General features: G+C 35.4%; 2 protein-coding genes and 3 pseudogenes across 6 annotated transcripts; 3 read left to right on the top strand and 2 right to left on the bottom strand.

Annotated features, from left to right (window-relative positions):
* Positions 1-231: 231 nt before the first annotated feature.
* LOC142609635 (protein NRT1/ PTR FAMILY 5.5-like) lies at positions 232-4,532 on the top strand. 2 transcript variants are annotated; one of them, XM_075781269.1, is made up of 5 exons: positions 232-369; positions 597-643; positions 1,376-1,590; positions 2,566-3,146; positions 3,438-4,532. In XM_075781269.1, exons 2-5 carry the CDS (start codon positions 619-621, stop codon positions 4,306-4,308), a joined length of 1,692 nt encoding a protein of 563 aa, XP_075637384.1. In that variant the 5' UTR covers positions 232-369; positions 597-618; the 3' UTR covers positions 4,309-4,532. The 2 variants fall into 2 exon arrangements, with proteins under 2 accessions (XP_075637384.1, XP_075637385.1); XM_075781270.1 differs by lacking the exon at positions 232-369 and adding an exon at positions 380-472.
* A 141-nt stretch (positions 4,533-4,673) lies between these two features.
* Positions 4,674-9,768, top strand: LOC142609636 (protein NRT1/ PTR FAMILY 5.5-like; annotated as a pseudogene).
* Positions 9,769-11,334: 1,566 nt separating this feature from the next.
* LOC142610105 (protein NRT1/ PTR FAMILY 5.5-like) lies at positions 11,335-15,479 on the top strand. Of its 4 annotated transcripts, none has more exons than XM_075781824.1 (6): positions 11,349-11,470; positions 11,847-11,902; positions 12,763-12,977; positions 13,724-13,945; positions 14,099-14,211; positions 14,496-15,479. In XM_075781824.1, exons 2-6 carry the CDS (start codon positions 11,878-11,880, stop codon positions 15,316-15,318), a joined length of 1,398 nt encoding a protein of 465 aa, XP_075637939.1. In that variant the 5' UTR covers positions 11,349-11,470; positions 11,847-11,877; the 3' UTR covers positions 15,319-15,479. The 4 variants fall into 4 exon arrangements, with proteins under 4 accessions (XP_075637937.1, XP_075637939.1, XP_075637935.1 ...); XM_075781823.1 differs by adding an exon at positions 11,690-11,725 and having other exon boundaries at positions 11,351-11,470; positions 13,724-14,211; XM_075781822.1 differs by having other exon boundaries at positions 11,335-11,470; positions 11,831-11,902; positions 13,724-14,211.
* Positions 15,480-16,032: 553 nt separating this feature from the next.
* On the bottom strand, positions 16,033-16,740 carry LOC142608789 (protein NRT1/ PTR FAMILY 5.5-like; annotated as a pseudogene).
* A 7-nt stretch (positions 16,741-16,747) lies between these two features.
* On the bottom strand, positions 16,748-19,738 carry LOC142608788 (protein NRT1/ PTR FAMILY 5.5-like; annotated as a pseudogene).
* Between the last annotated feature and the right edge of the window lie 3,546 nt (positions 19,739-23,284).

Below are 23,284 nucleotides of genomic sequence, written 5' to 3'. Positions count from 1 at the left end.
GCAGTATTAACCTTTACAGCTAACTCCGGTTGAGCTTACTGACTTAAGATTTTATTGACGTGGCATGCTTTAAATCTTAGACTTATATCAAACGAATCCTGTAAGGAACGGTCAAACAGTCAAACAGGTTATGTAAGTGTAAAAAGTACAGGTACTTGAAGACAGTGATATAATATATTTTTTCATAGACTAAGAACTTAAGAAGTCAACTGACTCGAGTAGAATGAAAGACCGAAGTTACAAGGAATTGGGAAAGTTGTATGGCAAGTGTCGTCAACGCGGTGATGGCTTGTCTCTGACATTGTCTCTCCCAGAAATTTCCCTCCTACGGTTTCTACAATATAGCTTTCAACCCCACTATCTTTCCAGGTAACATCTTCTATAACTTACTGTTTTTTTTCCTCTGGCATTCTCCAATAAACAGTTTATTTATATAATCTTAGGAGATCCTAAAGCTTACCATTTCTTGAAGGTAAACATGTTTTTTTTTTAACTTTGTGGTTTTCAACCATATGTGCTCTGCTCACCTTCGCAGACACACTTTATTCTTGTTCCAACTGATTTTGTAGTTTTTTTTTTTTTTTTTGGTATTACAGAAAGCTGAGGTAACTGGTGAACATGGCATCCTTTGTCAGAGTAGGAGGTACTTTGCACTTGTTTATAAATAATGTAGTAGTATCAGCACATTGGGTTAAGTTGTTACACAAATGAATTAAAAGAGAAATCACACACTCGGCATCTCATTTTGATTGTTGACTTATTTTGGGTCTTCAGAGTTTTCTTGATATTTAATCATAGCCGTAGAGTTACAAAGATTTAAGAACACATGCATCCCTCGAAATTTGGCATTATTCTGCAGAGAGGAGTTTAATTGCTCTTTGTTTCAATAGAAAATAAATAAGTCCCTTGCATTCCATCCTGTATTCCATTTGCTCTTTTCTTCCCAAAAGCCATTCACAAATTATCAGTACAAAAAGTAATTTCTTTGAGGCACCATTTATGGTCATAGATCCTTAATCCTTATAATATTCAGACTAGGATCTTAAGGAGTTTTTTGGATAACTCCACTGTGAAATCTTAAAATCCTATCCTCTCACTAAGAAATTTGTAGATAGGATTTTGTAGAAAACAATGAAAAAGGCAGTTCTTTAACCCTTGATATCAAGTATGCCTATGGAAATTTGTAAGATCTCAAAGAATTCAATTGGTGATTACTGCTTTAAATGCAGTTATTTTACTTGATGGTCATGTCATCAAAGGGTTAGTTCAACTAGAGGGTTACAAATTATTCATCCATATACCAAGCCACCTTAGATTTTTTGTTTCTTTAATTATTGGTATATTCTAAAAGCACTTTCTTCCTCTTCCATTGCAGTTCTGGTATGGGCTGACGTACTAATAGCTTATGCCTTGTTTGTGATGATGCCATACTTGACAACTGTCTGGAATCTTAACATTACCCGTGCTGCTGCAATTGTGAATGTGTTTTATGGTGTTGCGAGCATAATGCCTATAGGCATGGCCTTCCTTGTCGATGCTTTCATTGGTGACTATTGGATGCTCTTGCTCTCCAGTCTTGCTTACAGCATTGTAGGTTTCCAAAATTTTCTCTCTCTCTTTTTTTTTTTTTGGTCTCTGCTATGTTATGAATATTGCGAATCTTTGTCATTCAAATCTGCTTTAGTTATATTTATCATTTCTCCACGAGCCTTGTAGCCCAATGACATTGCCTGGTCTTTGGGTTCAAATTCCTCCTCCCCACTTGTTGTAACAATAGAATTGTAAAAAATAAATAAATAAAAAAAAGTAATATTCATCACTTCAAACATCATAGAAATATAGGCACAACAACATGGAATGAATAATCAAGGAGCAACATTGGGCATCTCATCCAAATAGAATCACTTAAAAATCATTGACACATGGATTATTTTGACTGAGAAATGTTATGCTGCATGATTATTTCTTCTACTTCTTTTCTAATTTGAATTCATTGCAGTTATCTGCCTTAAATTATGGGAGCACTTATAACACCCACCCTAAATTATAAAGTAATGGAATCAGCACTTAGTTTGAGATTAACTTGCATTTTTCATCCTCCCTTCCATATTACTGTGTAAATTAATGAATTTGTGGGTACTACTCTTAAATTAAAGTGTTGATTGCAAAAATCTTATTGGTTAGGTTGCACATTGCAAATGCTTTCATAGTTTAAGTGAATAGCTACTCATAAATATGTTTATTTAAACATTGATTTGGATGATGTAGTGAAAATTACATATTAATATTAAAGAATGGTGTCAATCACAAAATAATGTATTTTAGTGTGCACATTGCAATGCCCTTGTAATTTTGGAGTGATATTTGTTATTAACCGGCTTTATCTTTTGTACTCTGCAGTCTGCAATGAGATAAGCCACTTATGTTTATCAATTTTTGTAATGCTGTTATGACAATGTTATTGATCCAAAGATGTTACCCAATTCATTCTTTTGCACTGTATAGGTTTTGACAAAGTCATGCTGACTTACCAGAAGATGTACTAATTATTGGCTGTCACTGCAGGGGGTGAGCTTCTTGGCAATGTCAACACCACCTGTCCTTTCTAAGGCTGCAGGCAACTGTGGTGCATACAAGCCAGATTGCATTGGTGATACCCAAAAGGCTCTCTTCTATACAGCGTTAGCACTCATAGCTATTGGGATGTCTGGTCATATCACATCCTTAGATTATTTCCTGAATCAACAAATAAAAAAGAACCAAAAAAGTGATCAAGATGATTCAGAAAAACAACAGCCAGCAAATCATCAAATAAAAAAGAACCAAAAAAGTGATCAAGATGAATCAGAAAAGCTGGACCCAACACTACGTCAAGTGTTAGGCATGTTCAGTGTGATTATTTTTCCAATTGTTGGATGTATTGCACTTCCGTACATAAAGCCATGGTCTGTCCGATTTGGAATACCAGCAATATGTACTGTAGTGGCAACTTTTCTATTCACAACTGGCTACTGTTCATACAGACGTGATAAACCACAGGGGAGTCCTCTTAAAACTCTATGTAGAGTCTTTGTAGCCTCAGCTTCCAAGATGTGTCGTCATCTCCCATCAAATGATAATCAGGTGCCTCACACCCGGAGTCTCAGGTTCTCTCTCTCTCTCTCTCTCTCTAGAAACTTGATGATACGAAGTCATTTATTTTGAAACCCAAGTACCCACATTTTTGCGTTTAACAGAGTTTAGAAAGTATAATGTCCTCACTAATGTTCATGATTCATGCTTGTAACTATTTTCCAATTTACTAACTTCTAATAGTTGACAGCACGATATTTAATCAACTGTTAGTTATGACTAATGACTTACAATTTACAAAATTTTTTATCAAGCTGTACACATATTTCCTACAATGTTATCTGAAACATAATTTTTTAATATAGGTGCCTTGACAAGGCTGCCATTGAAGTCCAAACCCAAAATCAAGAGCAGATTGAACAAAGTAGATGGAAACTTTGCACCAGAGAAGAGGTGGAGGAGACTAAAATGGTTATACACATGATACCCATGTGGATGACATTCATTATGTGTGGCGTTGTGATTTCCATAGGCAACACTTATTTTTTAGAGCAAGCAACTGATATGAATCGCAAGGTTGGAAAATTGAAGGTCCCTCTTCCTATATTAAAATTTTTCTATGACCTTGTAAAAGAACATTTCAAAAAAGGTGACCGTTTCAAAAAACTGTATGTCCAAGTAACTAAAAAAGTAATTCCAGAAAGGTATGTACCCCCCTTTGGAATGGTAGTAGCAATGCTGTTTTCTATACTATGTTGTATCACAGCTGCAGAAGTGGAAACCAGGAGGCTTGATGTGATTAGAAGGCACGGGTTTCTTGATAAACCTAATGAGAAAATCCCAATGAGCATGTTCTGGCTTCTTCCACAGTTTCTCCTTCTTGGTGCTGTTGATGGAATGTCTAACTTCAGCATTGATCAATTCTTCACTACTCAAGCTCCTACCTCAATGACCCGCTACCTGAAACTTTTCAGCTATGGTGTAATTGGAGCCGGAACTGTGGGTAGTGTCCTTTCAGTTTATGTTGTGAGTAAGGTCAGTGAAAGGGGAGGCAGCCAAAGTTGGTTTCAGGACACACTGAATAAAAGTCGATTGGATAACTACTATTGGACACTGACAGTGTTGAGTTCTGTAAATCTTATTTTGTACGTCTTGGTGGCATGGTGGTACACCTGTAGAGACCCAAGTGAAGATGCCAATAAAGCAACAAAGAATGAAGAATCTACCCAGCCTTAGGAAGATGATGAGCATTGTTGTTGTAGCTGTGGTTAGTAAACTTAGAACAAATTCCTTTTACATCCATTTTCTTGTATTCTCCAATTCAATGTGGCAGTATTCTCTGTATTCCTTGACGTTTGTCAATTTAATGGAACTGCTGAGATTTCCCTTTTTTCCTTCAAACCCTTTTTGATAATGTTTCTCACCAGACCACACGAATTGAAATTGACCTTGAATTCTAATTCTTTGTTCTTTTCTTTTTCTTAAAGAACGTAAGAAGAAATTATTAAAAGGGCCTTTTTAAGAATGAAAATAGGAGGGACCGTAACTCAGGAACTGATCTCTGGTTCTGCAAAATGGAGGGAACTATAATTGGGTTTGCTATATAGGAGGGTATTGAGGTATGGGAAAGCTCTAATTCTTTAGGTGCTTTTTCAGTTTTGTGACATTGGGTTTTTTTTATTATTTTTTTTATTATGGGGTTAGGGGAATTGGATCTCAAAGAGACTCTTTTCCCTTTTAAGGCAAAAATTCATAGTATTAATGTTACAGAGAAATCGTGTCATAAAAACACTTTCAATTCTACGTATCAATTTTGGTATCAAATATCCAAACCTTTAAGGTTTGTGTCTTAGAAACATAATTTTAGTTTTAAATATAGGTTATACAAAAATTGCTTCATCACATCAGTATAGATTTTCCTCATTTGATTTCCTTTTCAAAAAACCTAGAGTACCCAACACCCACACGTCTATTTTTGATTTCCCCATTGCATTCCTGTAAGCTGGAAGCTTGTCTAGACCCTAATAGTCCATCTCTTGAAGAGCTCAGCTGGACCCTTGGGGGGAGGAGAGGGTTGAGCCCACCTCTTCTATTGCCATTGGAGTCTCTCTTCATTGTAGCCTCTATTACTTGTGCTCTTCAAGAACACAGTCAACCTCCATTACTCATGCTCTTCAAGAACCAACACTTGGGAATTTGGGAGAGAGGGTGAGTTTGAATCTGATTTAATAAGTGCTTGATCATTTGATTGGTTTAATCTTGGATAATAGGAAGAATGCTTACATGGAATTGGGATAGTTGAATGTATTATATTTTATTCTTTTATTTAGCCGTGTGACAATTGTGTGTATGGTTATGTGCAGTTGTGCACTCGGCCGTGGCAAATAAACAATTTTTTTAATTTTTTTTTTTTAGATAGCAAACAAAAATACTAGTATTTTTTTTTTTATGAAAAAAAAACCCCTTCTATTTCACTATTGGGCCGGCACCCAGTTTAGTACTTTAAAGACACTGATAAAGTATCTATTGTCATAGACTAAGAAACTGCTAAGAAGTAAGAAGTCAACTGATGGAGTAAAATGCATTAGCATGGTTACGAGGAATTAGCAAAGTTGTATGACTGAACTCTGAAAGTGACAAAATGTAGGTTAACGCGGTGATGGCCTATATCTCACATTGTCTCTCCCAGAAATTTCCCTCCCACGCTTTGTAGTAAAAATATAGCTTCAACCCCACTAGTCTTTTCAGGTTCTAACGTCTTCTATAACTTATTTTCTTCTCTGCTTTCTCCAACAAATACTTATTCATATACAATTTTGATCTTATGTTTGCTTATCATTTCTTGAAATAAGCATGTTTTTTAGCTTTTAAGGCTTTCAATCATATGTGCTGACCTTCTTAGAGGTCGTACTTATTCCACAAACCTCTCACTTCTGTGGGATCTAGGCGTAGTGATTGGTAGGCTTTGTTGCATGTTACTTTGATTGTTCTCTCCCAGAACTTAGCATGTTTTGATATAATAGTTTCAACTAATTTTGTAGTTTTTTTGTATTACAGAAAGCCGACGGAGGTTACTAGTGAACATGGGATCCTTTGTCAGAATAACAGGTACTTTGCTCTAGTTTATAAATAATCTAGTAGTTTAAGCGCATTGGGTTAACTTGCTACACAAATGAGTTCAAGAGAAATCACACAGACACACACTTGACATCTCATTCTGATTGTTGACTTATCTGTGTTTTTTTTTTTTTTTTTAATATAAATCTTTAATCATAGTTATAGAGGTACTAAGATTTAAGAACACAGGAATTCCCTGAAATTTGGAATTATTCTACAGAGAGGATTTTAATTGCTCATTTTTTTTAATATTAAATAAGCCCCCATTTGCTCTTTTCTTTCTGAAAGCCATTCTCAAATTATCGGTAAAAAAATATATATATATTCTTTGAAGCACCATTTATGATCATAGATCTTTAATCCTACCAGGAACATTTTTGAGTTTTTTGGATAACTCTACCATGAAATTCTTAAAATCCTATCTATTCACTTCAAATAAGAATAATGGAATTTGCCACATTCTAATTCAGAAACCAATGAAAAAGGAAAATCTTCGACCCTTGATATCCAAGTATGCCTATGGAAATTAAGATTTCAAAGAATTCAATTGGTGATTACTTACTGCTATAAAGCCAGTTATTTTACTTGACGGTCATGTCACCAAAGGGTCAGTTCAACTTGAGAATTTTCCATTTAATGAAAATGTTTAATATATTAATCCACCGTAGATTTTTTATTTATTTAATGATTGGTGTATTCTAAAGGCACTTTCTTCCTCTTCCATTGCAGTTCTGATATGGGCTGACATCCTAACAAGAAATGCCTTGTTTGTGATGACGCCTTACTTGACAAATGTCTGGAGTCTTAACATTACCCATGCTGCTGCAATTGTGAATGTGTTTTCTGGTGTTGCGACCATAATGCCTATCGGCATGGCCTTTCTTGTCAATGCTTTCATGGGTGACTATTGGATGCTCTTGCTCTCCAGTCTTGCTTATAGCTTTGTAGGTTTTCAAAATTTCCCTTATTTGTTTATGTGTTTCTACTATGCTATGAGTGTTTCCAATTTTGTTGTTTAAATCTGCTTTAGTTATATTTATCAATTCTCCAAGAGCCTTGCACCCCAATCACAATGCCTGGTTGCTTCAAATTCCCCTCCCCACATGTTTTAAAAATTGAATTCTATATATATATATATATATAAAAGAAGTTATATTTATTACTTCAAGCATCATAGTAATATAGCCTATATAGGTGCAACAATGTAGAATGAATAATCAAGGAGCAACATTGGGCACCTCATCTAAACAAATCACTTGAAAATCGTTGATACAGGAATTGTTTTGATTGAGTATCATGCTGCATGTTTATTTCTTCTTCCTCTTTTCTAATTTGAATTTATTGCAGCTATCTGACTTAAAATTATGTCAGCATTTATAAGTATAACACCCACCCTAAATATAATGTAATCAAATCAACACTTTAATTTGAGATTAACTTGCATTGTTCACCCGGCTATCCATATTACTGTAAAAATTATTGAATTTTTGGGAAGATTACTCTCAAATTAAAATGTTGATTGCATTTTTTTTATAGGTTAGGTTGGACATTGCATATGCTTTCATAGTTTAGGTGAATAGCTACTCTCAAATATGTTTATTAAAACATTGATTTGGATGATGCAGTGAACATTACAAATTAAACTTGAATAGAAGGGTGTCAGTTGCAAACTATTGTATTTTGGGGTGCACACTGCAACGCCCTTGTAATTTAGGAGTGATATTTCTTATTAACCTGCTTTATCTTTTGTACTCTGCAATGACTTACCAGAGATGTACTAATTATTGGGTGTCACTGCAGGGGTTAAGCTTATTGGCAATGTCAACACCACCTATCCTTTCTAATGCTGCAGCGAACTGTGGTGCATACAAGCCAGTTGCATTGGAGATGCCCAAATGGTTCTCTTCTATACAGCATTAGCATTCTTAGCTGTTGGGATATCTGGTCATATCACATCCTTGGACGCTTTCCTGAAACAACAAATGGAGGAGAACCAAATGCCTGGGAAAGTGGTAGCCGTTGTTAGTGTGATTATTTTTCCAATTGTTGGATGTATTGCACTTCCATATATAAAGCCATGGTCTGTCCGATTTGGAATACCAGCAGTATGCACTGTAGTGGCAACTTTGCTATTCACAACTGGCTCATGTTCATACAAACTGTCTGGACTGCAGCCAGAGGGGAGTCCTCTTACAACTGTATGTAGAGTCTTTGTAGCCTCTGCTTCCAAGATGTTTCGTCATCAACTACAAAATGATAATCAGGTGCCTCACACCTGGAGTCTCAGGTTCTCTCTCTCTCTTAACCTAGAAACTTAATGATACTGAGTCATTAATTTAAAACCAATTGCCCACATTTTTGCATTTTACAGGGTTATTAGAAAGTATAATGACCTCACCAATGCTCATGATTTCTACCTTTAAATATTTTCCAATTTACTAACTTCTAATAGTTGGCAGAACTGTTACAATATGTAATCAGCCATAAGTTATGACTTACAAGCTACAAATTTTTTTATCAAGCTTAACACATATTGCCTACAATATTCTCTGAAACATAATTTTTAAATACAGGTGCCTCGACAAGGCTGCCATTAAACTCCAACCCCAAAATAGATGGACATTTTGCAGCTTAGCAGAGGTGGAGGATTCAAACAATGTTATACGCATGATACCCATGTGGATGACCTTCATCATGTGTGGGCTTGTGATTTCCATAGGAAACACTTATTTTTTAGAGCAAGCAAATGATATGAATCGCAAGGTTGGAAATTTGAAGGTCCCTCTTCCCATATTTAAATATTTCTATGACCGTGTAAAAGACAAGTTCCATGAACTGTATGTCAAAGTAACTGAAAAATTAAAGATTCCAGGAAGATATGTACCCCCCCCTTGGAATCTTTATAGCAATGCTGTTTTCTATATTATGTTGTATCACAGCTGCAGGAGTGGAAACCAGGAGGCTTGACATGATTAGAAGGCACAGGTTACTTGACAAACTTAATGACAGTAATGAGAAAATCCCAATGAGCATGTTCTGGCTTCTTCCACAATTTCTCCTTCTTGGTGCCGTTGAAGGAATGTCTAACTTCAGCATTGATCAATTCTTCACTAATCAAGCTCCTGAATCAATGAGCCGCTACTTGATACTTTTCCGCCACGGTGTAATTGGAGCAGGAACTGTAGGTAGTGTCCTTACGGTTTATGTTGTGGGTAAATTCAGTGAAAGGGGAGGAAGAACAAATTGGTTTCAGGACACACTGAATAAAAGTCGATTGGATAACTACTATTGGACACTGACCGTGTTGAGTGCTATAGATCTTATTTTGTACATCTTGGTGGCATCACAGTACACCTATAAAGACCCACCAAATGAAGATGACGATTAAGCAACAAAGAATGAAGGATCTGCCCAGCCTTAGGAAGATGGTGTGCATTGTTGTTGTTGCTGTGGTTGGTATACTAGGAAGAATTTCATTTTACATCCATTCCCCTATATTCTCCAATTCAATGTGGCAGTATTCTCTGTATTCCTTGACGTTTGTCAATTTAATGAAACTGCTGAGATTTCCCTTTTTTCCTTCAAACCCTTTTTGATAATGTTTCTCACCAGACCACACGAATTGAAATTGACCTTGAATTCTAATTCTTTGTTCTTTTCTTTTGCTTAAAGAACGTAAGAAGAAATTATTAAAAGGGCATCCTCTCTTCTACAATGAGAGAGAGAAATTGACCGAAATTGACCAAATAGATTGACATGAACCAAAATGACCAAAATGTTATGCTAGTGTGACTCAACATAATCGTAATAATATTAAATATTGTGCTTCAGTTTTTAGATATTGCTAGTCGTAAATTGCGCAATGAGTAGAAATTTTGCAATAAGTTAGGAAATTCCCTAAATTTTGAATGACTACCACAATAAATCTTAAGTGACAAGTTGTTATTAATGGGTACAAAAACAATGACAACGATATGCCTATATTAGAACCAATAACAACTTGCTATCTAAAATTTGTTATGAAATTGTCAACAATAAAGAATTTCTCTTCAGTGTGTGTGCGGCCGCATGTGTATGTGTATATATATATATTCATATATGTCCATGTGTAAGTTGTTGACCAAAGTGGATCGAAATAAAAAGAAATAGACCGAATAGATTGAACTTGGTCGAATTGGACCAAAATGGATCGAATAAACCAAAGTGAGCAAAGGTGAACTGAATTGGACCAAAATAGATTGAATTGAACTAAATTAACTGAAGTGGACCAAAGTTAATCAAAATATATTGAAATACTAAGGTGATGCAGTAAGAATAAATATTAGATTCGGCTTTTACTGAAATACTACGATGATATGGCTCAATAAGAAGGTAGTAATAATAAATATCATGTTTTAGTTTTTAAATATTATATAGATGGGTCAAGTTTAAGTTATATCTGGTGTTTTTTTAAGCAACATTACATCACTTAATATTTTTTAATTGAATACGAATTTTGATAAATCCACCGTTAGATTATATTATCTTTGTATATTCTTCATACTTTGCAAAATTTTAAAGTGATCAAATATTAATAGTCATATCATCAATCAATTGTTTAAATTAAAGTTTTTGTAGTTTAAAGTAATGTATAAAAGATGAGTTTATGAATCGAATGGTAAATAACATCTAATTAATATGAAAATTGGCATGAGTATTAAAAACATATAGAACTTATAATTTAATAGTGGAATTTTTAAAATATAAATTCTATAATAAGTTATTAGATGGTGTAACATTAGACTTACACCATATATATAACTGGAACTCAACCCTATATAAATATAAATTTAAAGAAGTGAAGCCTCAAAAACATGAATATGATCAAATAAACAAGCCTTCAAAGTAGTTGCTGCAAAATCACATAGGTAGGTTAGAGACGTAAGAAGATTTTGAGCAGCAATGTAATGCAAAAGCAGATACCTTCTAAACGAAACAGTCAAACGGAAACGTATAAAAAGTATCCACTAATACTGTGTTTTACTGTCGGGCACAGTATTAGTGCTTGTGTTTCACATTCTTGGATACTTTAAGAATGAAATAGATTTTATCTATTGACTAAGAACTATGAAGTCAATTGACATGAGTAAAGAATGCAACACCACGGTTTACGAGGAATTAGGAAAGTTGCATGACTGAATGTCTAAAATGAGCGTGAACGCAGTGAAGGCTAGCCTCTGACAGTGTCTCTCCCAGAAATTTACCTCCCACGCTTTGTACTACAATATTCCGTCAACCCCAGGTAACATCTTCTATGCCTCGCTTTTTATTTCTTGTTCATGTTTTTCTTTTTTTTTTCATGGTTTCTCAGAGAACCCTCTTATTGATACAATTTTGATCTTAAGTTTGTTTATCATAATCTTAGGAGTCCTAAAGCTTAACATTTTCTTGAAGCTAAGCATTTTTTTTTTTTAAACTTTATATGTGTCGAGTCTGCTGACCTTCTTAGAGGTCTACTCAGTCCACAAACCTCCTACTTCTTTGGGATCTGGGAAAGGTGATTGGTAGACAGAAATTTTCCCAATTCTTGCAACTTCAAATATCTCTGATGCATTCTGCTTTGGTTGTTCTCTCTCAGAACTTGTTCCAACTGATTTTGTAGTTTTTTTGTATTACAGAAAGTTTAGGTTACTGGTGAGTGGTGAACATATGGCATCCTTTGTCAGAATAACAGGTAATTTGCACTGATTTATATTAATGTCGTAGTTTCAGCACATTGAGTTAACTTGTTACGCAAATGAGTTGAAGAGAAATCACAGAGTCACACACTTGGCATATTATTCTGATTGTTACTTATTTGCGTTTTTTTTTTTTTTTTGTATTTAAATTTTATCTTTTTTTGTCTTTAATCATAGCTATAGAGGTACTAAGATTTAAGAACGCACGAATCCCCTGCAATTTGGCATTATTATATAGATAAAATTTTAATTGCTCAGTTTTTTTTTTTTTTTTTTTTTTTGAGGAAAATTGCTTAGTGTTTTAATAGAAAATAAATCCCCTTGCATTCCATCCCTTATTTCCTTGCCTTAAAAAAAAAAAAAAATCTGCAAAATCTAGTATATTGCATTTGCTCTTTTCTTTCCAAAAGCCATTCATGAATTATGAAATTTCTTTGAAGCACAATTTAGGGCCATAGATCCTTAATCCTTATAATATTCGAACTAGGATCTTTTTGAGTTTTTTAGGTTACTCCACCATGAAATTCTTAAAATCCTATCCATTCACTATGCAATTAGTAGATTCAGACTAGGCGCATTCTAATCCAAAAACCAATGGAAAAGGCAAATCTCTAACCCTTGATATCCAAGTATACCTATGGAAATTTGTAAGATTTCAAAGAATTCAATTGGTGATTACTGTTTCAGCCAGTTATTTTACTTTACAGTCATGTCATCAAAGGGTTAGTTCAACTAGCGGGTTACAAAATTTTCATTTATAGGAAATAGTTTAATATATTAAGCCACCTTAGATTATTTATTTATTTATTTAATTATTGGTGCATTCTAAAGGCACTTTCTTCCTCTTCCATTGTAGTTCTGCTATGGGCCGACATGCTAACAGCTTGGGCCTTGTTTGTGATGACGCCATACTTGATAAATGTCTGGAAGCTTAACATTACCCGCGCTGCTGCAATTGTTAATGTGTTTTCTGGTGTTGCGACCATAATGCCTATAGGCTTGGCCTTCCTCGTCGATGCTTTCATGGGTGACTATTGGATGCTCTTGCTCTCCAGTATTGCTTATAGCTTTGTAGGTTTTCAAAATTTCCCTCATTTTTTTTTGTGTTTATACTATGCTACAAGTATTACCAATTTTGGTATATAAATCTGCTTTAGTTATATTTATCATTTTGCCAAGAGCCTTATACCCCAATCACATTGCCTGGTCTTGGGCTTCAAATTCCCCTCCCTACATTTTGCAACAATGTAGAAAGAATAATCAAGGAGCAACATTGAGCATCTCATCTAAATAAATTACTTGAAAATCGTTGATGCATGGATTATTTTGACTGAGGAATGTCATGTTTCATGATTATTTCTTCTTCTTCTTCTTTTCTAATTTGAATTAATTGCAGCTCTCTGCCTTAATTTATGGAAGCATTTATAACGCCCACCCTATATTATAATGTAATGGAATCAACACTCTACTTTGAGATTTACTTGCATTGTTCACCCTGCTATCCATATTACTGTCAAAATTAATGACTTTTTGGGCAGATTACTCTCAAATTAAAGTGCTAATAAATATGTTAATTAAAACGATGATTTGGATGATGCGAACATTACAAATTAATCTTAAAAATAAGGGTGTGAATTGCAAACTATTGTATTTGGGGTGCACATTGCAAGCCACTTAATGCTTGTCAATTTGTAATGCTGTCTTGACAATGTTATTGATTCGAAAATGTTACCCAATTCATTCTTTTGCACAGTATAGGTTTTGACAAAGTCATAGGACTTTCCAGAAGATGTACTAATTATTGGGTGTCACTGCAGGGCTTAAGCTTCTTGGCAATGTCAACACCACATGTTCTTCCTGATGCTGCAAGGAACTGTGATGCACACAAGCCAGGTTGCATTGGTGATGCCCAAAAGGTCCTCTTCTATGCAGCATTAGCACTCATAGCTATTGGGATAGCTGGTCATATCACGTCCTTTGAGTCTTTCCTGAAACAACACATGGAGGAGAACCAAACGCTTGAGAAAGTGGTAGCCGTTGTAAGTGTGATTATTTTTCCAATTGTTGGATGTATTGCACTTCCATATATAAAGCCATGGTCTGTCCGATTTGGAATACCAGCAATATGCACTGTAGTGGCAACTTTTCTATTCACAACTGGCTCATGTTCATACAAACCATCTGGACCGCAGCCAGAGGGGAGTCCTCTTACAACTGTATGTAGAGTCTTTGTAGCCTCTGCTTCCAAGATGTTTCGTCATCAACTACAAAACGATAATCAGGTGCCTCACACCCAGAGTCTCAGGTTCTCTCTCTCTCAACCTAGAAACTTAATGATAACAAGTCATTAATTTAAAACCAATTGCCCACATTTTTGCATTTTACAGGGTTATTAGAAAGTATAATGACCTCACCAATGCTCATGATTTCTACCTGTAACTATTTTCCAATTTACTAACTTCTAATTGTGGCACAACTGTTACAATATGTAATCAGCCATAAGTTATGACTTACAAGCTACAAAATTTTTTTGTCAAGCTTAACACATATTGCCTACAATATTCTCTGAAACATAATTTTTAAATACAGGTGCCTCGACAAGGCTGCCATCAAAGTCCAACCCCAAAATCGATGGACATTTTGCAGCTTAGCAGAGGTGGAGGATACAAAAAAGGTTATACGCATGATACCCATGTGGATGACCTTCATCATGTGTGGGGTTGTGATTTCCATAGGAAACACTTATTTTTTAGAGCAAGCAAATGATATGAATCAGAAGGTTGGAAATTTGAAGGTCCCTCTTCCCATATTTAAATATTTCTACGACCGTGTAAAAGACAAGTTCCATGAACTGTATGTCAAAGTAACTGAAAAATTAAAGATTCCAAGAAGATATGTACCCCCCTTTGGAATCTTTGTAGCAATGCTGTTTTCTATATTATGTTGTATCACAGCTGCAGGAGTGGAAACCAGGAGGCTTGACATGATTAGCAGGCACAGGTTACTTGACAAACTTAATGACAGTAATGAGAAAATCCCAATGAGCATGTTCTGGCTTCTTCCACAGTTTCTCCTTCTTGGTGCCGTTGAAGGAATGTCTAACTTCAGCATTGATCAATTCTTCACTAATCAAGCTCCTGAATCAATGAGCCGCTACTTGATACTTTTCCGCCACGGTGTAATTGGAGCAGGAACTGTAGGTAGTGTCCTTTCGGTTTATGTTGTGGGTAAATTCAGTGAAAGGGGAGGAAGAACAAATTGGTTTCAGGACACGCTGAATAAAAGTCGATTGGATAACTACTATTGGACACTGACAGTGTTGATTTGTATAAATCTTTTTTTGTACATCGTGGTGGCATTGCTGTACACCTTTAAAGACCCACCAAAGACTGAAGAACCTACCCAACCTTAGGAAGATGATGTGCATTGTTATTGTTGTTGTTGTTGTTAGTATTCTTAGATGAATTTCATTTTACATCCATTTCCTTGTATTCTCCAATTCAATGTGTCCGTGTTCTCTGTATTGATTGACGTTTGTGAAGTGCAGTGTATCAACAAGCTGAAGTTAATGAAACTGAAGTGATTTCTTTTTCCTTCTCCTGTTTTTGATAATGTTTCTCACCAGAACTTTCTTTTTCTTATTGAACGTAAGAAGAAATTATTATTAGGGCTTTTTTAACATTGAAAAGAGAAGGGACTATAACAATGAAATTCTTATTCCGTTCCTTTCTTTTTTTCCATGGTGTGTTTGACAAGCAAAATGCAAAAATTCCCAAGGTTATGTTTCGATTTGAAGATTTAAAATCAAAGGATTAGAAGAATAATTGCTAGTATAAATGTAACAACACACAATGATGTAAGCTTTGGGGATTTAGTTTAAACAAAAACATCTGTGATATTATGAATTTAAAATGGCATTTTACTCTTATTCATTTCAAATTCACATATTTACAAAGCTCAAATCCCTCCGTAAATTTAATCAATAGAAAACAAAAGGTGACAATTCATACTAATAAAGTCATCTAAACTAAATATTGAGATCCAAATCATTCTCATTAAATTCCTTGATACAAACAAGCCACTAGCACTAATCATCTTCATGAAGCTGGACCGATTGTTCACACTTCTAATTGTACCACAATGCCACCAAGATGTACAAAACAAGATTTATAGAACTCAATACTGTCAGTGTCCAATAGTAGTCATCCAAACAACTTTTATTCAGTGTGTCCTGAAACCAACTTGGTTTCCCTCCACTTTCACTGACCTTTCCAACAACATACACTGAAAGGACACTACCCATAATTCCTGTTCCAATTACCCCATAAGTGAAAAATCGCGAGTAATGTCTCATTGATGCAGGAATGTGATCGGAGAAGAAACAGTCAATGCTGAAATTAGAGATTCCATCAAGGGCACCAAGAAGGAGATACTGTGGAAGAAGCAAGAACATGCTCATCGGGATTTTCTCATTAGGATTGCCATGTAAACAATGCCTTCTACTCACATCTAGCCTCCTGGTTTCCATTTTCGCAGCTGTGATACAACATAGTATTGAATGTAGCATTGCTACAATGATTCCACAGGGGGCTAAATAATTTCGTGGAATTAATTTTTTTTTTTTTTATTCAATATGCAGTTTGGTGAAAAGATCTTTTAAAAGGTCATAGAAAATTTTAAATATGGGAAGAGGGACCTTCAATTTTCCAACCTTGTGATTCATATTTTTTGCTTGCTCTAAAAAGTAAGTGTTTCCTATGGAAATCACAACCCCACACATAATGAATGTCATCCACATGGGTATCATGCGTATAGAGATTTTTGTATCCTCCTTTTTTTTGCTATGTTTGTATGAACATGAGCCACATCCCACATATGAATAGAAAAGTTGCCACTACGGTACATATTGCTGGTATTCCAAATCGAACAGACCACGGCTTTATATATGGAAGTGCAATACATCCCACAATTGAAAGAGAATCATACCAAAGCCGCCTGCCACTTGCCATGGTGTTTAGTTGTCCATTTGTTGTTTCAGAAAAGATTCTAAGGATGTGATATGACCAGAGTGCTAACGCTGTATAGAAGAGAACCTTTTGGGCATCACCAATGCAATCTGGTTTGACAGGACAGGTGGTGTTGACATTGCCAAGAAGCTCATCCCCTGCAGTGACACCCAATACTAATGGTGCAAAAGAATGAATTGGGTAACATTTTCAGATCTAATGTTGCTTTCTACTACTAATGTTGTCAAAGCCAATGTTGCTTCTTGATTATTCATTCTACGTTGGTGCACCTATATTATATGATGTTTAACATGGTAATATAAACAGTAAACTTAAGCAACTTAAACCAATATTGGTTGCATAGTAGAAACACATAAATAAGTGAAGGAACTTTTGAAAACCTACAAAGCTATTAGCAAGATTGGAGAGCAAGAGCATCCAAAAGTCCCATGAAAGAATCGACAAGGAAGGCCATGACGATAGGCATTATGCTGGCAGCACCAGTAAACATGTTCACAATTGCCGCAGCATGGGTTAAATTAAGCCTCCAGACATTTGTCAAGTATGTCATCATCACCCACACAATGTAACTTTAAACAATATTACACCACTTAATATTTTTTAACTAGATACAAATTTTGACAAATTTACCATTAGATTACATTATCTTCGTATATTCTTCATACTTGTAAAATTTCAAGGTAGTCAAAGATAAATAGTCATGTTATTAATCAATTGTTTAAATTCAAGTTTTTGTAGTTTAAAGTAATGCATAAAAGATGAGTTTATAGATCAAATGGTAAATAACATGCAATTGACATGAAAATAGGTATCAGTTTTAAGAATATATAGAACATATAATTCAACTGTGGAATTTTTAAAATATGAATTTTATAACAAGTTATTAGATAATATAACATTGCTTAGAGTTACACTAGGTATAACTTGAACTCAACCTTATATAGATATAGATTTAAAGAAGTGAAGCCTCAAAAATATGAATATGATCAAATAAACAAGCCTTCAAAGTAGTTGTTGCAAATTTTCACCACTCATCACTCCTCACTCAATTTTCGTCACTTATCACTTAAAATACCCAAATTTTCTAATACCCACCCATTTGGTTTTTGTTTTCACTTCACATCACTCAAATATTTCCACCTTTTTGTGGGTCTCATACCTAAGCACTTGGTCAGAGACCCATACATGATTTCTGTTAGCCTACCCACCTCACCTCGCCTCACTCTGCCTTGATCCAATCTTCAGCTCTCACTCCGCCTCTCATAAATTACCATACCAGCTTCAGCAAAGAAAAAAAAAAAAAAAAAAAAAAAACCAGACCCAAATGCATGAAGAACGGAACAAATGAAGCCCAGCAAACTTTTCTCACATTTTCTCACCTTTCTCTTCCCCTGCAACAATCTCCACCATCACCAGCGGCGGCACCATGCATTCCTTTTTTTTTCTTCTTTTTTTTTTCCTTCAACCCCTAATACCCACAACAACGATTAGACTTGCAGTGACGATTGAACCTGCACAAACCCAGAACTGATGCAGCGACGATCAGACCTGCACAAACAACGAACTATGTAGCGACGATCGGACCTGCGATGATCTCCACTGTCACCACCAGTGGCGAAGACCAAATGGGTTTTTGTGATGAAGAACAAAAAAAAAAAAGAAAAAAAAAAGGAAAGAAAGAACTGCAGCAAAGACCAAATGGGTTCTGTGATTAAGAAAAAAAAAAGCGCTTGAGACCATCAAAAGAAAGAAAAAAGAATTGAAGGCAATGAAGACCAGAGAAAGGAGAGAAAAAAGAAAGAAAAGTGGAGAAGAAAGCAACGCCTCACGTGTGTTGCTCTGACAGTGGGTCCCTTGTGTGTTTAATTACAAAAATGCCATTGGAAACTAAGGTTATGTTTGGTAAAAAATTTTGTTTTCTATTTTCAAAAACTTTTTTTTGGGAATATAAAGAAAAAACAATTTTCTTGTATTCTTTAAATCAAAAACATGTTTGGTTAGCTGAAATTAAAAAAAAAAAATTTTTGAAGAAAAAAAATAGAAAGTACTAAAATATGTTGTTACTAGGATTTGAACTCTAATGCTAACTCATTATATGAGACAAATTCATTAAATTAAATGCATGTTTCATTAACTTTTGAAAATTAGAGACTGAAAACAGCATTTTACATATTTTCAGTTTCCTTTACAAATTGAGTTTTGAGAACAGTTTTTGTTTTTTGTCCATTTTGAGTTGCCAAACAAGTTTTTTAGTCTCAAAAATAGAAAATTATTTTTGGAAACAGAAAATAAGGGGAAAAAACAGTTACCAAACATACCCTAAGTTTTGGAAACTGAAAACACCTAAAAATGTGTTTTCAGTTTTCATAACTCATCACTCAAAAATCAGAGAATTGAGTGATGGAAACAAAAACAGGAAACATAGCCAAACAAGCTTTCTTGGAGTGGGTCCCACTTTTTTTGAGTTATAGGTAATGAAAACAGAGTTATGAGTTATGGAAACAGCAAATCCAAACGACCCCTTAAGGCCTGTTTGGTTTAAAGGTGTCTCAATTTTCATAACTCAGTTTTCAAAACTCATAACTTATAACTCCCTACTTAAACCTCACCTTCACTCAAAAATTGCAAAACACATGTTTGGACTCAGTTCTCAGTTACATATCTTTACAAATTTTCCCTAAAACCGTGGACCCCACCACTGGTGTTGCCTACTGTTGCTACTTGTGTCTCATTACTTCTTCGTGGAAGCCCATCTTCTTCTTTACTTCTCCCAAAAGAATGCACAGGAAACCCACAATCCCACATCGCCGAAGAAGAAGAACAACAACACAAAGCAAAAAAAACCAAGCCAAAAAATGGAGCTTCGACCCACTTGTCTCACAATCTTGAGGTCCACGTGTCTCACGATCCTGCCTGAGCTCAATCCTACGTCGTTTCTCGAATCCCCTGTCGTTGGTGAAGCTTCCGATCTCGAGGTCTGCATGTCTCACGATTCGGCCTGGGCTCAATTTGACATCATTTCTCGAATCCCCTATCGCCAACGAAGCTTCCAATCACAGAGAGAGCTCTGTGAGATTTGCTTCAGCTCTCTCTCTCTCTCTCTCTCTCTCTCTCTCTCTCTCAGTGAGAAGAGAGAGATCTGGGTAAAAGAAAAAAAATGAAGAAGGAGAAGTGACAGAGAAGAACGGGTTGGAGTGAGGCGTTACTTAATGGGACAAGTCATACGAGTGGGTCCCATTCTTTGCTTAATTTTACAAAAATGCCACTGAAACTCTATTCTCAAAAACTAAACGCACCTACTTCTTGTTTTGTGTTTCCATCACTCTAACTCAAAATTTGTAAGTTTTGAGTGATGGAAACACAATGTGAAATCAAGCCAAACAAAAAAATTTATGTAGGTCCCATTTGTTTTAATAACTCAGAGTTTTGGATCATATCACTCAAAACTCGGGGCTAGTATCAGTAGGACTGAGCAAGGGACCCGACCCACCCGAAAACCAAATTGACCCGACTCAATAGGTTTTGGGCGGGTCTGAAAAAATTCTGGTTGAGTTTTGGGCCTTATTTTCGAGTTATTTTTGGGTTCGGGTCGGCGTCGGGTCATATATATTTGTCACTTCTGAACCTGATTTTTTTTTTGTTGAAAAAAACCCTACTCTCCGCCTCCCTCAGCTACTCTCCCAAGTCCCAATTTATCACAGTCAACTGACTAAACTCTTTGTTGTTCTATCTCTACATGTGTACTATGTAAGTCCCTTTTGGTTCTTCCGCTCCATCACAGTCAACTCTTTCACATTCATTTTTTTTATTTTTCTTGTCAATGGGTTTGTGGGTTTGTTTAGTTTAATGGGTATTTTTTGCTTATTGTTAAGTGTTGCTAGTGACAATGTTGTATTGATTATGTGCTTGTGTTGTATGTGTGGCCCTTTTGAATGAATCCCAAAAAAATACAACTTTCTAGAGTTTCTGTTTAGCCTTTTGCATATGGGTCTCTTTTTTCTTTCTTGGTTAGCTAAGACAATTGGTCAAAAACAAAGATGATTGGATTTTGAGTACTGGGTTTTATGTTGTTTCACGTTTTTTATGAGATTTAGAGTACTAGTTTTATGTTGTTTTAAAAGTTGTTGTAAAACTCTTTCTGGGTTTTGGTATGTGAAAATGTATTTTTGTTTTTGGTTTTGGATTAGGAATTTGAGAAGCACAGTATGGAGAAAGACGTTGCAAAGCATATAAAGAAAGAGTTTGATAAAAAGCTTGGCTCCACTTGGCATTGTATCGTCACAGAAACTTTGGTAACTACACTTCCAAATCCATATTGCACAACCTTTCATTTCCGGGTTTTTCTTGGGGTGGGTTTCAGATTTAGATTTAATGGTTTATGGTTTTTTTTTTTTTTTGAAATTGGAGTTTCTGTATTGGTTTTAGTTATTTATTTTTGGGCATTTTGTGTTGTGAGAGATGGTATGGGATAGATCTAGTTTTAAAGTTATTGATTGGATACTAGGAATGTGGTTAATGGTTTTATATTTAGTGGTTGAGTTTTAAGTTGGACTTTCATTTTTTGACTTATATGTGGTGCTCTGGGTAGATTGGTGTTATTTATTTACTTTATTTTTGTGGTTTTTAGTATTTAAGGCAAGAAGTTAATGCAGTTGCAACTCTGTATCTTTGTGTTTCTCTGTGTAATCAATAACTAAGGGTAATGCTGAGTTGACTGTTTGGACTTTGTTTGAGAACTTAAAAGAATGATTAATAGTTGTAGTTCAGTGGTTCATTTAAGATAAACTATAGTTGAAGCCCGAAACCCTTTTAATCTTCAATTTGGAGCATTATGTCATATCTCTATGTTTTTCTTTTGTGAATGTATTGTTTAATGTAATTTGTTTTGTGTAGTACTAGGTCATGGATTCAGTGGAGCCTACACAACCAGATGTTGCCACAGCAAGACCAACTATGAGACCTCCTCGTCCACTACAGGTGATGTCTTCTTCTAATCCTAATAAGAGAAAATCACTATCAACGGTGTTAGGACATATGTGTTTCACTTGTTTAAAACATATGTCATTAATTATTTATGTAATTGGCTAATACTTTGTCAAAACGCACTTTACTTGTAATTAGGTAGATTTAGGATGAGGTTAATGCTTCAAGAAATAAGGTTTCAAGATCAAGTGTTAAAGTCATGCAAGTCTGTCCAAGAAACAAGTTAAGAAGTGCTCTTCATTAAAGCTCAACAGCTGCATCTATCGAGCTTTAAAGAAGCTGTTCTAGCTCCGAGGCTCAACAGCTGCTCGACAGAACCTTAACACCTGTAGCTGTCGAGATTTAAGAAAAACAGATTCCTAGTTCTGTTTTAACTCTAATCCGTGGATGTGTCTTTCGGCCTTCTTTTCTCGTAACCCTAGACATATAAAAGGATTATTTTAAGGGTCGTCAAAGTATGGCAAGTTGCACAAGTATTAAGAATTCCTTATTCATGCAAATTGTAACTTGAGAAGAAATTCTTGCCCTAGTTCATCTTTCTTGTGAAGAAATTGCTGTGTCTTTGCACCGTAGGATTTTGTAACCAAGCATCTTCTTGATCTTCATCGTGTGGATGAATTGAAGAACTTTGCAGCCAACAAATCTTCTCTAGTTGGTGATTGAAGTCGCGTACTGGGATCCGCGCAATTGGTTAGTCACATACTTAGGAGCCGTGCATCAAAAGGAGAAACTGTCACTACAGAACAAGTCCAATTGGGTATTGGAGTAAGGGTTCAACTGTAGGTTGGTAATGTACTTGGGATTCCTTTACTTGTAACCGCTTGTTGTGATAATAGTGGAGTTTTGGGAGTGGTGACCTTAAATTCACCTGGCAGGATTTTTACCGTGTTGGTTTTCTCCATTCGTAAACAAATCACTGTGTTATTTATTTTCCGCTGCATACTTAGTTTAATTGGTGATTTGTTTGTGCTACCACGTGTTTGCATGTTAAATTGGTTAATTAATTGAACTTGACTAATTAATTAATTAATCCTTCACAAGGAGTCAATACATTTTTGGCCTATCAAGTGGTATCAGAGCAGGCACACTCTAATTAGGTTTATCTTTGTGTGCGATCCATTGACCCCTGTTTGTCATGGATAGAGGTCAGTCTCTTATTATACCTCCTTTGTTTGATGGTACTAACTATACATACTAGAAAGTACACATGAGAGCTTTCTTGCAGTCTCTAGATGAAAAGGTGTGGCAAGCTTTGGAGATAGGTTGGACCAAGCCTGAAGAAGCGCCGACCGATTGGGATGAAGCCAAGATCAAGGCGTCAAACTTCAACAATAGAGCATTGAATGCCTTATTCAGTGCGGTCACTAA

This window comes from Castanea sativa, chromosome 9 (genome assembly GCF_040712315.1).
Source record: "Castanea sativa cultivar Marrone di Chiusa Pesio chromosome 9, ASM4071231v1".
Lineage (NCBI taxonomy): Eukaryota > Viridiplantae > Streptophyta > Magnoliopsida > Fagales > Fagaceae > Castanea > Castanea sativa.
This window is presented reverse-complemented; position numbering and strand designations above follow the sequence as displayed.